The 17,051-nt window shown below is 33.2% G+C and overlaps 1 protein-coding gene across 3 annotated transcripts in view; it reads right to left on the minus strand.

Moving 5' to 3' along the window:
• Nucleotides 1–17,051, minus strand: part of EPHA6 (EPH receptor A6) — an 889,565-nt gene that overhangs the window by 813,322 nt on the left and 59,192 nt on the right. For all 3 annotated transcript variants that reach the window (XM_025913797.2, XM_086675668.1, XM_086675669.1), the window contains exon 2: nucleotides 5,786–5,850. In XM_025913797.2, coding sequence (XP_025769582.2) covers nucleotides 5,786–5,850 — 65 coding nt within the window. The remainder of the gene's footprint in view (nucleotides 1–5,785; nucleotides 5,851–17,051) is intronic.

Below are 17,051 nucleotides of genomic sequence, written 5' to 3' on the forward strand. Positions count from 1 at the left end.
TGAGTACCGGTTACTTTTTATTAGTCAGAATTAATATTGAGCCAGGATGCCCCACTGTGATATACCCACTGCTGGGAAGTATTGAATGGGACCCGATCTGTAATGAGTATTACAGATTTTGAATGTCACGTTCAACTACAGGTCTTACTGTATTTTTCTATTTCATCTACAATGTTCTATATTGGCCCAAACCAAACTGTAATAAATAAACAATCAATAAATAAAATTATCAATTGAAAGGAGTAAGCCACGAGTATTTCAAGAAAATTTATGTGATTTTTCTTTAACTCTTTTTCAGATTATGAGAACTCAAGAGATACATATTTTTTAATTTCTTCTTTTGTACAAAGTTATTGCATGAACAGTATCCTTCATGTTTCCTTTTTTCTCATTAGCATTACAATAACATGACTTCTTAAAGACTATCTCCTTCCCAGATTTTCAAAATTAAAATGGGTCTTTCATTTTTGCACTGGGTAAGATTTAGTATTAACCAGTTAGTTATTAGTGATTTACAGCAAAAGGAAAATCCAGGGCATATGCCCTAGACTTAATATTTATGAAAAAAAATCTCCACTATTCACTAATAACTTCTATATGTTACGTAAAAATTTATATGCAGCATTCTTTCACTGATTACCATAGCACTATTAACTACTTTGTTATATCATCATCATTTTACTATGTTAGTGTAATACACTGACAGATTAAGGATGGAAGGGACACTTACAGGATAAAGTTCTTAAGATTTTTAAATTATGTAGACATAAAATTTTGACATTAGGCACTGAGAGCATAGTGTTAAAATTACAACCACTGGTTACCAAAATCTTTGATGTATTCATTCTTTTCTAAAACCAAGCTTCAGCATATATACAAGTGTAACTATTCAATTGTACTCTGTTCTCAATATATCAATAATGTCATATTGTCTACATTTTGAACATCCTTTCCTAACAATTTTCTAAGGTGCCTACCTTTCATTTCCAAGGGTCTATGTTATTATCTAAAACAAAAGAAAGCTTTATGAATTTTTATTTGTTTGCTTAACTGAATCCAGAACATTTTTACTTTTACTTCTATTTACTGGGGGTGAGACATACACTATCTAAATCAGTTAAGAAACTGAAATTCTAAGTTTCCCACAATATGGTTAGCCTATCATCACAGTCTCCTTTTCTCAAAACCCTTCACCCAACCACACAAATTATTCTCAACATTCCTATAACATAATGCACACACATTTGAGAATTCTGTGCCTTTCCTCAAGTTATTCTTTTTGCCTAACAGATGCTTTCCACCCTCTTATCCAGCCCATATGTGATTCCTTCACAGTTTATAAGAAAGAGCTGATGTCACATCCTACTACCATTTTTACTGACCAGAATTAATCCCTCCTTTTATTATTCTTTCACAAACCATTACTCAAAACTACCTGAAGACACTCTTTGGCCTTCTAATTGTGCAGAATTAGCTCTATACTCCAAGACTCCGCAAGTTATGTAAGCATACTTTTAAGCACCCTAATAGGGTACTTGGCACAAAGAGCACAAAATGAAAAGTTTGTTAAATTGAATTCTGGGGGCGCCTGGGTGGCTCAGCTTGTTAAGTATCCGACTTCAGTTCAGGTCATGATCTCACAGCTTGGGGGTTCGAGCCCCAAGTTGGGCTCTGTGCTGACAGCTCAGAGCCAGGAGTCTGCTGCGGATTCTGTGTCTCCATCTCTCTCTGTCCCTCCCTTGCTCATGCTCTGTCTCTCTCTCTCTCTCAAAAATAAATAAACATTTAAAAAAATTTAAGTTGAATCCTGGACACCACATATTTTAAATGTTGGTACAAGTGAGTTGACAAGCAAGCATTTCAGCAAATATATACATTTTTTTCATGTTTGCAAGCCTAAAGGTCATTTGCTCAAGACTATTCACTCATCTATCTTCCACATTCTATAACCAGAGGTGCTTACCTACTACTCAAATAACCAGTAATGGTTGTATTTACAACATTGCAAATGTCTACTCCTATAACCACATTAGCATGATACTACTGGTGGGATGGCTATTCTAAGTAAAAAGAAAAAAAAATCTATTAAATAACTTATTAAATCACATTATTTTATATAAATAGTATATAATTTCAAAAATATCTCTTAGTTCAAGTCTTTATAGAAAAAAAAATTTATCTGGGATCCTGGGTGGCTCAGTTGGTTAAACATCCAACTCAGATCATCATCTCACAATTCATGGGTTCGAGGCCCATGTTGGGCTCTATACTGACAGCTCAGAGCCCGGAGCCTGCTTTGGATTCTGTGTCTTGCTCTCTCTGCCCCTTTCCCCGCTCACACTTTGTCTCTCTCTCTCTCTCAAATATAAATAAACACTTAAAAAAAAGAAAAAAAATGATCAATTAAAATGTTATTCCTAGAAAATACTTTAGAGAAATACCAATTATACTTGATATCATAAAATTACCCAATTTAACATCTAGCTGTCTTTTCTACCTGTGGCATATTTGTAAAATCAACTTAAGTAGTCAATTTTAGTGAAAAAAGTCAATTTTAGTTAAAATGACCATTCATATTAGCATGGCTCAATAAATGTGACAACCTGAAAAAAAGTCATACAATTTCAAATAGATATAATTTTAATATACAGATATAAATGGTAGTTTAAATGTTATAAATTGATTAACAGTTTCTATAGGTTTTTAATTATTTGACTATTATTGATGTCTAAATGATTTTCACTCTTGCCATCTTTAGTAGCCTTTTTCAAAGTTCTTCATCCTTCTTGATTATTTCCTTACTTGTTTTTACCTATCAAGAGCATTAAGTAAACTCCATTCTTGTCAGTAATATATACCCTTCATTAAAAGAGAAATTGAAGCTATATATGTTCTTTAAAACTTACTTAAGTCATCTATCCATTTTATTGTATCCCTTGATTAATCTGTTTCCTCTAATTCATGCACCTATTATAAACTATGTCCATATACTCTCATTTTCAATTATTCCTACTGCTTTCACTTTCCATATATGCATTATTATTTGAGGGATAATCTAAAAGTAATATAGATCATTCCAACAGTGACATTCCAAGGCAATTGAGTATTCAATTTATGTGTTAATGCCTGAATCCTTGTGTTACCTTTCCCTCTGTAGTTTATACATATTGGTCACTGGTCTTTATATTTACAAGGTAGAATCTTAAAGGAAATAAGAAGCACATATATGTGTTAAAAATTAGGATCTGTTTGGCTTAGAATTTTCACTGCACTAATTCCTAGCTCTGTGACCTTGTAAAGGTTATTTAATGTACTTGAGTCTCAATTTCCATATGTTTCAATAGGGTAAAATGATTCTTGATTTCTAGGACTCATGTGAATAAACTTCTTTGAACAAAGACTAGCATATGGTAAATGCCTGATAAATGTTAACCATTTCTCCCTTTTCCACCTTATTCTATCATCATATTTTCTACTATTGTCTCTTTCCTCTTCTTTCTCTCTTTCCTCCTGCAAATCCATGGCTGGTGTCCAAAATGTTCATCTCAGTCAAGTACTATGTTTGGCAAGGGGAGAAAAGAAATCTGAATCAATTATGCAAATATCAACATAATTAATCAGCCTTTCATGAAGTTTCCAATGCTCCTCTCTGTTACCAGTGCCATGATAAAGATATAGGCTTTAGTAGAAATAATTTATTTTGAAATAAATCCCATCAGTCACGATTTAGCCTATAACTTGTTGGTATTTTTTGTTCCTTACTCTCTTTAAGAAGAGGTTTCTCCAACTGGGAACCAGAACTCAGATATACCTCATAAGGCTACTATGGAAATAAAATGTAAAATTCTTAGTGCAGTGTCTGCAAATAGAAAACTATGGAGTAAGCATTACTTTTCAGACAATTCTGCCCTTTCTCTTCGAAACTAATAAACTAGATATAGTAGAAAAAAATCTCACTTTCGTAACACCTATTACCAGATCATTGTAAGAACAATAGTTCTTTACAGTAAGTTTACTTGTAACTCACTAAGTCCCTGTGTCTCCTCATTACCAGTTTGCTTTGAAACAGCCTGATCAAGACAAATACAATCACGACAGCAGGGGTGTAACTGCTGTTCCTCACAGGATTCTTTGGCTATGACTCCATGAGGTGAGTGATAATATAATCACTAAAATTTTTGTCATTTTTTTTCAACAATGGAAAAGTAACTCTTATAAACTTTTTAACGATTTATACGTTCTTATAAATTACTTTGTACACTGAGAACACAGATATGTATATATCTTGGAGGAGTATTTTAGAAAAAAAATCATTCCTTGAAAGTAACTAATAAGTTTAACATGTTTAATACAATCAATAAATATTGATGTTTACTAAAAATAAGATGATGAATTACAAATATAGTTTCAAAGATATATTTTCAGGAATGGTTTGATGAGAGCTCTATGAAAATAAAAGGAAAATTTCAAAAAAATAAAATCAGTCTATAAAGCAAACAAATCTAAGGAAACAAAAAGCCTGCTGAACAAAGACAGAAAAGTTAACTCTTTACAGAAATGTATACTTGAAAATAAACATTTAATGAGTATTTATATAAAAAGTCAAATTCAAACAGCAATATTTGAAGGATTCTAAAAATAAAACATTTTTCAGTCAACTTCTCCTTTCAAATTTAAATTTGCAGATGTAATGGAAAAAAAAAACAATATAAAAGTATCAACTAAGAATCTGATGAATGAGAAAAATACAATTTATAAAAAAAGGAAGAAAAGCTAACCCAAGTACACCTGAATAACTGTTGACTACCTCTGTTACTATAAATTTTCCTTAATTAGGCAAAATCTAGATAAAAAGCTTCACAAACCACCCTTTTATTTTTACTTGAAACAATTTTTTTAATATGGAATTTACTGTCAAATTGGTTTCCATACAACACCCAGTGCTCAACCCAACGGGTGCCCTCCTCAATGCCCATCACCCACTTTCCCCTTCCTCCCACCCCCCATCAACCCTCAGTTTATTCTCAGTTTTTAAGAGTCTCTTATGATTTGGCTCTCTCCCTCTCTAACTTTTTTTCCCTACCCCTACCCCATGGTCTTCTGTTAAGTTTGTCAGGATCCACATAACAGTGAAAATTAAAAAAGAAGTAGAAACACATTGCAATGTGAAAACGTGCAAAATATATTAAACCACATAAAAAGTCCATTATAACCACAGCTAAAGTGATATCAGTACTTGAAAAATTAGTTTGTAAATTACACATCTTTAAATTACACATGCCTTTCAAAAGCAACTACTCTCAGGTAACAAAACCTAATCATAATGTTTCTTTTGGTCAAGTTCAAAAACATACACTGCTTTATTACACTCATATGTTTTAATAAAAAATAAATTGTTAATATCTGTAAAATCCACTTCTTTTATAACAATCTAAAGTTTGTTTATGGACAAATACTCACTGAGGTTACCAAATTTAATAAACCTATATACAAAAAACTCTTATACATAGAATTTTTTTCTATGAAAAAATATTTATAGGGAGACAGTCTAATATTATATAAACACTGTATTAAAGAATAATGATAATTTAAAGAAAAGCAAATATTTGTATACATCATTCTCATTGGTTACCAATTCTAATTGTATTTTAATCTTTTCTAAGAGATTTTAGTTATGTGCTAAAATTCATGGTAACTAGAGCCAAAATTCACTGTTCCTTTAACTATTATAACAAACTCTAAAACCTAGTAAGGATGAAAGTTTTAAAAACATAATTAAACTTACCCCATTTAATGGATATGTTTTCCATCCTAGCTCTCCCAGCACAGTTGTTGTATCAAGCAACACAACTGGAATTAAATTAAAAAAAAACTTACATGAATATCTCAAATTGATGAAAAAATATGTTATTTAAATCATTAATGTCAACTACCTTTACTATTATTCATTGCATTAGCTTTAATAAGTTGCATTACTTACTTTAAAATTAACTATGTATACTAAATTCTAATATATAATATTAATAATAAAATAACATAAAGTAGTTCTAACTTATTTTCAAAATATGTAATTTGTGTTTAACAATGCTAAATAAGGCAGATAACTGAATAACAGAATTAAGTTATTTTTAATAGCTGACTTTTAAAACTGACAAGTGTTGAAGGAGGTAATCAAGAGGATGTGACTGTCAGTTGACCCTCGAGCTGGACTCAGGCAACTGTAGGCTCCTCATCCCCCCACCCCCCTCCCCTATTCTCAGAATATGAGCTCTGCCTACTGTTTCCATAGTGGGAGCTATTCCAGGGACACAGCCTTGACAAAGTAACATTAGTCATTGCAGAATATTCTTTCAGTACTGTTTAAATCAATTCATTAAACATACGTTTGTAGAACTAAGCTTCAATTATTTAAATTTTGTGGAAAATTCTCAAACATATTTTAGAATGTAGCGAAAACAGTAAAATGAACCCTCATGTACTCATCATCCAGATTCAATAATTACCAATTTATAGCCAATCTTACTTCATCCACATGTTTTTATCTACTCTCTCCCACTGAAGTATTTCTTTGAAGCAAATTCCAGTAACATCCATAAAAATTTAAGTATATATTTCTAAGATAAAGACTCCTCTTTATATAGCTACAGTATCTTAATTCATTACTATAAGTAGTAATTCCTTAATGCCATCAAATATCCAGTGTTTAATATCCCTATTGTCTGAACTTACTTGAATAGAAAAAATCAAGCTCTAAATAAGTCCTATTCATTACACTGAGTTGACAATCTACTTTCGTTTTTTATCAACGTTTATTTATTTTTGGGACAGAGAGAGACAGAGCATGAACGGGGGAGGGGCAGAGAGAGAGGAAGACACAGAATCGGAAGCAGGCTCCAGGCTGTGAGCCATCAGCCCAGAACCCGACGCGGGGCTTGAACTCACGGACCGCGAGATCGTGACCTGGCTGAAGTCGGACGCTTAACCGACTGCGCCACCCAGGCGCCCCTCTACTTTCGTTTTTTAATCTACACTTTATCCCATGAAATTTTTTTGTTAGATTTATTGAGGTATGATTTACTTACAATAAATTTACCCTTTCTAAATGTACATTTCTATGAATTGTGACAAACACCCACATCCATGTAACCACTGCTACAGTCAAGCTATGGAATATTTCCATCACCCCCAAAACTTCCTTTGTTATCCAATATGGCTAATCCCTTCCACAGCCCAGTCCCTGGCAACTACTAATCTAACTTCTGCCCCTATGATTTTGCCTTTTCCAAAATGTCAAATGAATGAAATAGTATAGCATGGGTTCTTTCAAGACTGGTTCTTTCTTGTAGCATAATGCATTTGAGATTCATCTATGTTGCTGCATGTATCAATAGTTCCTTTTTATTGTTGAAAAGTATTCTATTGTATGAAATTCCCTACTTGATGGAAATGTGAGCTATTTCCCGTTGGGGACATTATAAATAAAGCCACTATAAACTTTCATGTACAGGTTTTTATATGACCCTATGCTTTTATTTCTCCATGGTAAATAGGGATTCCTGGGTTTATGGAGAATCCTCATTTTGAAGACACTGTCCAACTGTATTACAAAATGGCTATGATGTTTCAAATGCCCATTAGCAGAATACCAGTTTTCCAGTTGCTTCACATCCTTAGCAGGACTTGGTATTGTCCAGGTCTTTTTTAAGGCATTCCGACAGGTGTATAATGGTATCTCATTGTTGTTTTAATATATTTCCTTAATGCCTGGCCAGTTATCTTTTTCTTTTTTTTTTTTTTTTTTAATTTTTTTTTTCAACGTTTATTTATTTTTTGGGACAAAGAGAGACAGAGCATGAATGGGGGAGGGGCAGAGAGAGAGGGAGACACAGAATCAAAAACAGGCTCCAGGCTCTGAGCCATCAGCCCAGAGCCTGACGCGGGGCTCGAACTCACGGACCGCGAGATCGTGACCTGGCTGAAGTCGGACGCTTAACCGACTGCGCCACACAGGCGCCCCCTTTTTTTTTTTTTAATTTTTTTTTCAACGTTTATTTATTTTTTGGGACAGAGAGAGACAGAGCATGAATGGGGGAGGGGCAGAGAGAGAGGGAGTCTTTTTCATTACTTGAAATCAAATATACTGGAAAAAAAAGGTTATTTTGTCCTATATTCTAGATTTTTCTAATTGTAAGATATCATTGAACATGCCCCCCATTCCCTTTATATTCTTTAAATTGGTAGATATATTTAGTAACTTGATCAGACTGAAGTTCAATTTATTTTTTTTTGTGTGTGTGTGAAATTACTTCATTAGTGATGTTTTGTAATCCTTATACAGAAATCAAGGAAGATATCAATATTTTACTAGAGTTGTGTCACAAAGACTTGGGAACCAACCTGGATAGGCTTCTACTGGCCAAAAATGGATAATCTGATCATACACAAGGTTAATGACTATAGGGACTGAAACACTTCAAATATGCTCAAATCCATGCATTCTTAATGATAAAATATACCTACTGACAACTTTTCTGGAATACTAGGAAACCATTATTTTAAAAACTGGTAACTAATATGAAAACAATAAAACATTTTATTTTGTTTTTTCTTTATTTCTTTATTTTTTATTTGAGAGAGAGTGCATACACACACGTGAGTGGGGGAGAGTGAAAGAGCAGGAGAGAGAATCTTAAGCAGGCTCCATGCTCAGCACACAGCCCCACACAGGGCTTGATCCCATGATCCTGGGACCATGACCTGAGCTGATACCAAGAATTGGACACTCAACCAATTGAGCCACCCAGGCACCCTTATTTTGCTTTTGCTATATAAACTACTTATGAATAAAAAAACAGTTAAAGAAGGAACATTGCTCTTATTGAAGTAGTTCAGTTAATAAATGAAGAAGGAATGGCTGAACTAGGCTATACTGTTTTCTAACTCCTAATGAATTAATAGACTTAGCTAATGGTCACATACACACACACACACACACACACACACACACACACATTCTCATACACACACACAAATACATAAAATGATATTTGATGTCATTTGGGTTCATTCAGTATAACAAAAATAATCTCATTTATTAGAGAAAGAAGCTAAAGATATCATTATAATAATATTCAAATCTGTAAGTTTATCTCATTATCAAATGAAAGTTACTTTCATTTTTGATATACACTATTATAAAGAATTCAGAAGTATTTACTACCAGTATGTACTTTGGGATACACAAAAGTTTAATGTTACTCATCTAGAACATTTTTTTTAATTTTTTTTAACGTTTTATTTATTTTTGAGACAGGGAGAGACAGAGCATGAACAGGGGAGGGTCAGAGAGAGGGAGACACAGAATCCAAAACAGGCCCCAGGCTCTGAGCTGTCAGCACAGAGCCCGACGTGGGGCTTGAACCCACGGACTGCGAGATCATGACCTGAGCCGAAGTCGGCTGCTCAACCACTGAGCCACCCAGGCACCCCTCATCTAGAACATTTATATTTTTTAAATACATCATTATTTCCCTGAAGGCTAGAAAAATAATGACACTAATTCACAGTCACTGTTGGAAGAAGTTTCTATGTATTTTCTTCCTCAAGTAATCTCCACATCGTCCTAGAAGGTGTGTCTTTTTCTAAATGCTCAATTTACAAATGAGAATACTGAGCCTCAAACAGGTTAAGTAATTTTCCTTTATATCACAAACTGACAGATTTGGATTCAAACCAAGGACAGTGATGTTAGAATGTCCTTTGTAAAACACTTAAAGTCTTTCAATTTTAAATGTTTTTCTTACCTTGTTTTACGGTTTTTATTTAAATTTCAGTTAGTTAACATATAGCATAATATTAGTTTCAGGTATACCATACAGTGATTCAACACTTCCAGTGCTCATTACAAGTACACCTTCATCCCCATCACCTATTTAACCCATCCCCAACCCCAGTTCTCCTGGTAACCATCAATTTATTCCCTATAGTTAAGAGTCTGTTTCTTTGTCTGCCTCCCTCTCTTTTATTTCTGTAGATGCAGAAGAACATCACTATTTCTTTTGCTGATCCAAAAACTTTGTAAGTTTTTTTTTTTTTTTTAATTTATTGATTACTTTTTAAAGAGTGAGAAAGAGAGAGCAGGGAGGAGCAGAGAGAGAGAGAGGGAGAGAGAGAGAATGCCAAGCAGGCTCCATATTCAGTGCAGAGCCCAATATAGCTCAACACAGAGCCTGGGCTCTGGAACAGTGAGATCATAACCTGAGCCGAGATCAAGAGTTAGATGCTTAACCGACTGAACCACCCAGTCACCCAAATCTTTGTAAGTTTTTATCCTAGTTTTTCATGAATAGTTTCTACAGAAAATTCACCAGTACTACCTACAAATCATGCCATTTAAGTCAAGAGGTTTACTGGAGCAGAGTGTTCAAAAATCCTTAATATTGAAGTCTACCAATAGAGATTTATTTTTCACAGACTGGAAAATTAATTAATTGATTAGTTGATATAAATATACTTTCTAAAATGTTAGGCTGCTTGGTTCTCGATAATTAGCATTTGTAAACTGTGAAGTATACTCATTTCAAAACAAAAAAGGAAAATATGTATACCTACAAAAGTGTAAATCCTTAGAATTTTTTTATTTCAGATTAGCTTTAAGAAACAAGATTTATATTATTGCTTTGTTTTCCTCTTTAAACTGCAATCATAACTTTTAAAAATTCATAAGAACAGTAAAATTCCAAATTTGCATTCCTGACAAGTGAATGATAAACTGATACTAAAATAAAACTAAGGAGTTTTGAGATTTTTAATACCATGAAACGTGATAAATGTTTAAATTTTACTATTTGTTTCATATGTAAAAACCCCACAAATTCAGGTTTTTCAGGCTCACTAATTGCATTGAACCCAGCAAGGTGAGAGCTCCTCCTGCTGGCTTTAAACAAGAGTTATCCAGTTCCTACCAGAGTGTAAAAATACTGTAAACTTAAACAGGGAAAAAACCACGATGTCTACATAAACTCAGTAAAAAGTCAATACTTTTTTTATTTTTAATTTAATTGCAAGCTTTTAAATATAGCACAATACTTATTATTTATGTAAGGAGTACATATGAAAATATAATTATTTATTCACATCATAATGAGAAGTTGGATAAGTCAAAAATAAATGGAAGTAGGACTAGGTTGGTGGTACCAAAGTTTTGCAAATATGTGTATTTTGTTTAATAAGCAACATAATGCATAGAATATATTTGCTATACCACATGCAATTTTCCTATTAACCTTCAGAAATAAATTTCCAGCATATTGTATTTCTGTCTGAAAATATCTCTTAATTTTTAGTACTCCCTTTACTCATTATTTTGGAAATTTTAAGAAAATTTCATTATGTTCTAAAAGAAGATATGAAATGATAAAGGCAAGGTTGATAATACTGAATTAAATGAGACTGATGAGTATCCAAGATAAAAAGGCTCAATGCTAAGTTTTGCCTTAAATAATTTATCAAGTCTTTATCTACATCCCTTTTAATGAATTTAAGATATTAGTTTTAAAGCAATTAGCATACAGGTTTATCATATATGCTAGATCATCTTTACTCCAACTGTACAATAAAAAAGGAGATTTTATTTGTATGCCAATTTGACAAATTAGGCAAAGAAGAGATCAATCAACCCACTAAGCTATTCTTTTAGGATAATTTTTTTGTAAAAATTCAAGTTAATGGCATGTGAATTGAGTCCAAATATTTATCAGTATTTTTTAAAGTTCAGATACCAGTAAACACAAGTTTGGGATTTTCTCCAATAGACTTTATGAGAAAAAGAAAAAGGAATTTCTTCTTATAATCTTCAATTCAGAGTCTTATTTTACAAATAGAGCCCAGAAAGGTAACGTAAGTTACTAAGTTTTTTAGTAACATAGTAGTAGAGGCTTTTCATAGTAAATTCCAGTCATGTTCCACTGACTATAACATACCCTACAACCCCCCATAGCTCCAAACAAACTAGTAAATAAACAAAAGGGATACTTCTGACATCATGACCAAATATAATACAGTCAGAGAACACTTTGAATTATAGATAAACATGCACATATATCTGTGTGTATATTAGCACTAGTCTATTTGAATGTCATCCTGTTTACATCCTGCTTTAAACTGACATTCAGATTACTATATTAACTACCAGTTTTGGCATAATCGTATATTTCTGATTGACAAAAATCACAGCTGTAACTTCCAGATCTGTATACAATGGGTATCTACCCTCACATAGAGTCAAAATCAATATTTAATTCCTAAAAATCAACCACAGATTGATTTAAATAAATGTAGGATTATTAAGTTTACTCCTATGTCCCTTTGTGTATTGGTATTATTTTAAGCCAACCTTTTCCAAAGAGAATCATTCCTTCTTAAAACTAACAAAACTACTTTTGTCTAGAAACTGAGCACAATTATTTGTTCATTAGGTGTACTTACAGCATTTTGTTTTGTCATGCCTTTCTTAATTCTGTGGTTACCTGCCTGTTTGGTTTTGTTTGTTTGTTTGTTTGTTTTTACATTTATTTAGTGTTGAGAAACAGAGTGAGACAAAGCATGATCGGGGGAGGGGCAGAGAGAGAAGGAGACACTGAATCTGAAGCAGGCTCCAGGCTCTGAGCAAGACATCGGCACAGAGCCTGATGCGGGGCTCGAACCCACTAACTGTGAGATCATGACCTGAGCCAAAGTTGGACACTCAACCAACTGAGCCACCCAGGTGCCCCTATAACTGTTTTTAATATAGGTATTATTCATGATTGTTTTTTCTACCTGATGTGAGAGTTTGAAAATCCTATATGAAAGATAACATGAACATAGTGATATTAAGCACCTTTCTCAAATTTATAGGATGAAGTCAAGCCTAGAACTTTTGAATTCATACCCTTCAACTTCCTACTCTTCCAGAAAATGTTATCTTTTTTAGAAAGCATGTTCAAATCTCTCTGCCTCTGTCCCTTCTGGAAAACAGATCACTTTTTTGTTTGTTTTTTTAGTTATGATGGAAAAATAAGCTCTAATAATCAGAGAAATTATTCCTTCATTATTACCTTAAATAGAGAAAATAGCAAAAAAAAAATTCAAGCCAGTTTGCTATATAGAAGGCAAGTTATACCTCAGAGTCAAGTACTGCCAGTGAAAACTTTATCAATAGTATTTGATTAAAAATATAACTAGTAGTGTTCATCCTTATCACTTCCACACCTATTTTGCTCAAAAGAACTATACTGTTATCCTGCTTGACACAGCTTTATTTGCTTTAGTCTTAAATAATTTTTAATGCCTGCCATTCAGATGGGCTAGTTTACCCCAAAGACCCACGGAGAACCCAAGTATAGATCTGATCCATGACAAGGTCACCAAATGACAGGTTTACTCCTAGGCTCCTGAGCAAGGTCATTAAGACTTATCAATCAGTCACCTCACAAGTCCTGCTTCCCCCATCAAGTTGTTTAGTTATTTCTATGAATTAAAAAAAAAGGAAAAGAAATTTGACAGATTCCTAATCAACAGCAAATATAATTCCTCCATTTTGACATCTTCATCACTTTGATCTATAAATCAACTAAGTAGCTTTGTTTAGGACCTGTATTATTTCCATTTTTTTTTTTCAATTACACAGGGATTAAATAGTAGAAAAGACTATTTGGCTTTGCTTTTAGATTTGCTAGTCATACATTTAATAAATGTTGTTGATCTTCTCATCTGTCACAGAAACTCACAACATTTACTATATATACTCCAGTTAGCCCAAACCACTAAATATTCTCCCCATCACTTACACAGCATCAGAGATGCTTCTTTCTAGTGCTTTCTAGTGCTTTCCTTTCTTATATTTTTCACTTGTCTTCCATGGGCTTGGACACTTTCTATTTTTTTTTTGGAAGAATATTATGAAACTCAAGGTTTGAAATGCACTTAAATATTATTTTATTAGCTCTGGTCAAAATAGATTATGAATACTTTTTGAAAGTCTTATCTACAATAAAATAATGTAAAACCACTTCTACATAATGGAAGAACAGTCTAAATAAAGTATTGAAACCCTTACTTTAAAAAGAAACAAGAGTAGCTTTGCACTGAAAAGGAAAAAATGACTTTTACTAGAATCTAAGAAAAAAATTATATGAGTAAAACAGAGTTTTATTTTTCCCCTGGAAAATGGAAAGGAATTTTTGTTTTTGTTTTTGTTTTTTCCCCTTTGCAATATTGGTTTTTTTCTCCATTTCATTTACACAGACATAATGTAAAACATTTTTAACCTCCTTCATTAGGACATATAGTCATAAAAATGTTACTTGATTTTACTTTAAGACATTTTGATATTATTTCAACAAACATTTATTGAGGCTGTTATAGTCCAGAGGCTGTATTAGCTATTGCAGACTACAGAAAGTTTATAGGATACTATGTATAGCCGCAAGGAGTATACCTGATGTCATGTTTTTCACTCCCATTGTTAGGATTTTTGTGTCAACTCACATGCCATAGTTTATTCAAACATGTAAATAGCAAAAAGGCTTAAAATGCCCTTATTCAGAAGGTGCAGAAAAGGCGGCAGCTATTTAGTAGAATGTGTAGAATTAAATTGTTGTTCCAAAAGGGCAAACATCCAATAGCAAATCAACATCTCCATAAACTGTAATTGGACAACTTATCTCACTTTCTACAGAAGTGCCAAACAATGAATAGATTGTAGAAATATATCCCAGTAGTCAACAGTAAGGGAAATAGTAATTTTCTACCTGAAGAATACTCTTCAAAACAATCCTGAACAAGAAATATCTGCTAAATTTCTCAGAAGAGATAGTGTTTTACTTAGAGTACGAATTTAAAAAATTAAACTACACACTACTATAAGTAAACATTTACTAACCCAAGCTTAAGTCATCAGCTTTAAAAAATTATCCAGTAAAAATCTTAATTGTATTGTTAAAATTTTGAAAAATATACATATTAGACAACGGTGAAAGGACAATATTCTCATTTTTTCCATTAAAATTATGGCCAAATCAAGACATAATTATCAGTATCAATTTAAAAATTAGTTCTCCCAATATAGTATGAGCTCCTCAAGGGCAGGGTCTGTGTGTGTGTGCGCGCACGCATGTATTTGTTGAATAAAATGAATGAATGAATGAATGAATGAATGAACAAAGGAACAAACAGATGAGTGGAAGGAGCATGAGCAAAAAACTCATGCCTTCGAGAAAACATTTTTAACCAACTACTGAAAAAATAGTGCAGGATTAGTGGGAAGGCAGGCACTGGACAAAATTTATATAGTCATTGTGCTTACTTTGTAAGGGAGAAGGCTCACATATGATCTAAGAAGTGGTTAAGGGACAAAGTGGTCTTTGGGAAAATATAGTTAAAGTAGGCATTTGTTTTGAGCACAGAATGGATTGTCAGAAGACAAACATTTTCATACCTTTCGGAGTCCTTTTCCCTGCTCCATCCCTACCCCTACCCTTTCATCAAAGAGTACCCTTAGGCTGCTTGCTCTCAGTCCAAACTCTGTGCATCTAATCTCATCTCTCACAGTGCACAATGTTCAAATTATCCCTTATAATCTGCTGCCCCACTGAACACACTCATCATATCAAGAAAACATCTTAAGTAAAATAGCACACAAATGTGCTTATGAATACTCATTTCCCCTTATCCCTTCCTACATTATTTATTTATCCAACTTAAATTTGAATTGATTACAGCACCTTTTGGGTGACAATGAACTTGGGACTCTTCCATGGCATAGCTAAAATCACACGGCATAAGCAATTTCTCATAGAACTATATTGCCAAAGAATTCCTAAAACTCCAATTTCTAATTGCTTGTTGGCCTTTTGGCTAAGATCAAGTGTAAAACTCCAACTTCTACCATATTCAAATAAATTACCCTCGTTTAGATTATATGATGTGCTTGTGTAAACTTAGCCAAGTCATAATTCTTATTCTACCAAGTGTTGGGAATTGCTCTGCCATAAACCAAGTAATTCCCTAAGCTTTAGTATCCACTCGAACCTGGCTCTTGACAGACTCTGGTTTTAGCCACTCTTCCAGGGTAGCATGTATGACTTAGCATGTAAAAACAAGAGTAACAAACAAAAGTTTGCTTTTCGTGTCATAGGTCATGATTGTCTCTTCTTTGCCCTTTGAGTTTCTCTTTTTAATTGATTACTCGAAGAGTCTTCTCAAGAGAAAGCTAAGAGAAATGTTTTTATTTTCTTTCTTAGATTTCCCCATCTACTCCCTCCAGCTGCTTATAGAAATATTATCCATACTCGCTTTAGTTTCTAAAAAAGGTACAGCCAAATTGCCAATTGAAGACTCCTCTAAAGCAGCTAACTAAACCATCCATGAACACTTAAACAGTCAACTGCTTATAAAACATGATTGTCATGTCATAAAACTTGAAAATCTGTTCATATAATAATATATATTTTGGGAGAGATGCTGTAAAAGAATAATTTAAATGAAATGTAATTTTTAACCCTTTTCCCATAATTTCACCATCCTTGACTGCCTAAGTAATGTGTGTTGTCTCGTGAATCACTAAATTGAATTGTACTGAGAATTTTAGTAAGTAGTATTGCTTGTGGAGGAGAAAAGTCTGTAATGAGAGAAATGGGCAGGAAAAATGTGAAGAAAAATAAAATATTAAAACAACCAGTTGTTGTATCATTTATACATAAAACAGCTTTTTAGGAAAATTTGATAAATAATGTCATGAGAATTATGTAGGACAATTTCCTACTGAAACTACTGAGGAAATGAGAGAGCAAATGTGATGCCAGATTTAGAGGCACATGAACTGTAAAGACAGGTGATCTTCTGTTGCATATTTCTGTACTGCAGACGAGTCAGGAGGAGGAATGGTTCATAAATGAAACATTTACAAATGTGACCCATGCCAAGAGCAGCATGGCTTCAGTATATAGGAAAGAATGACAGATGGACACTTCAGTGTTGGCAGAAAAAATAAAAGAAAAAAGCAAAACAAC

The sequence above is a fragment of the Puma concolor genome, chromosome C2, assembly GCF_028749965.1.
Source record: "Puma concolor isolate L17-30 chromosome C2, mPumCon1.1.hap2, whole genome shotgun sequence".
In the NCBI taxonomy this organism is placed as follows: domain Eukaryota; kingdom Metazoa; phylum Chordata; class Mammalia; order Carnivora; family Felidae; genus Puma; species Puma concolor.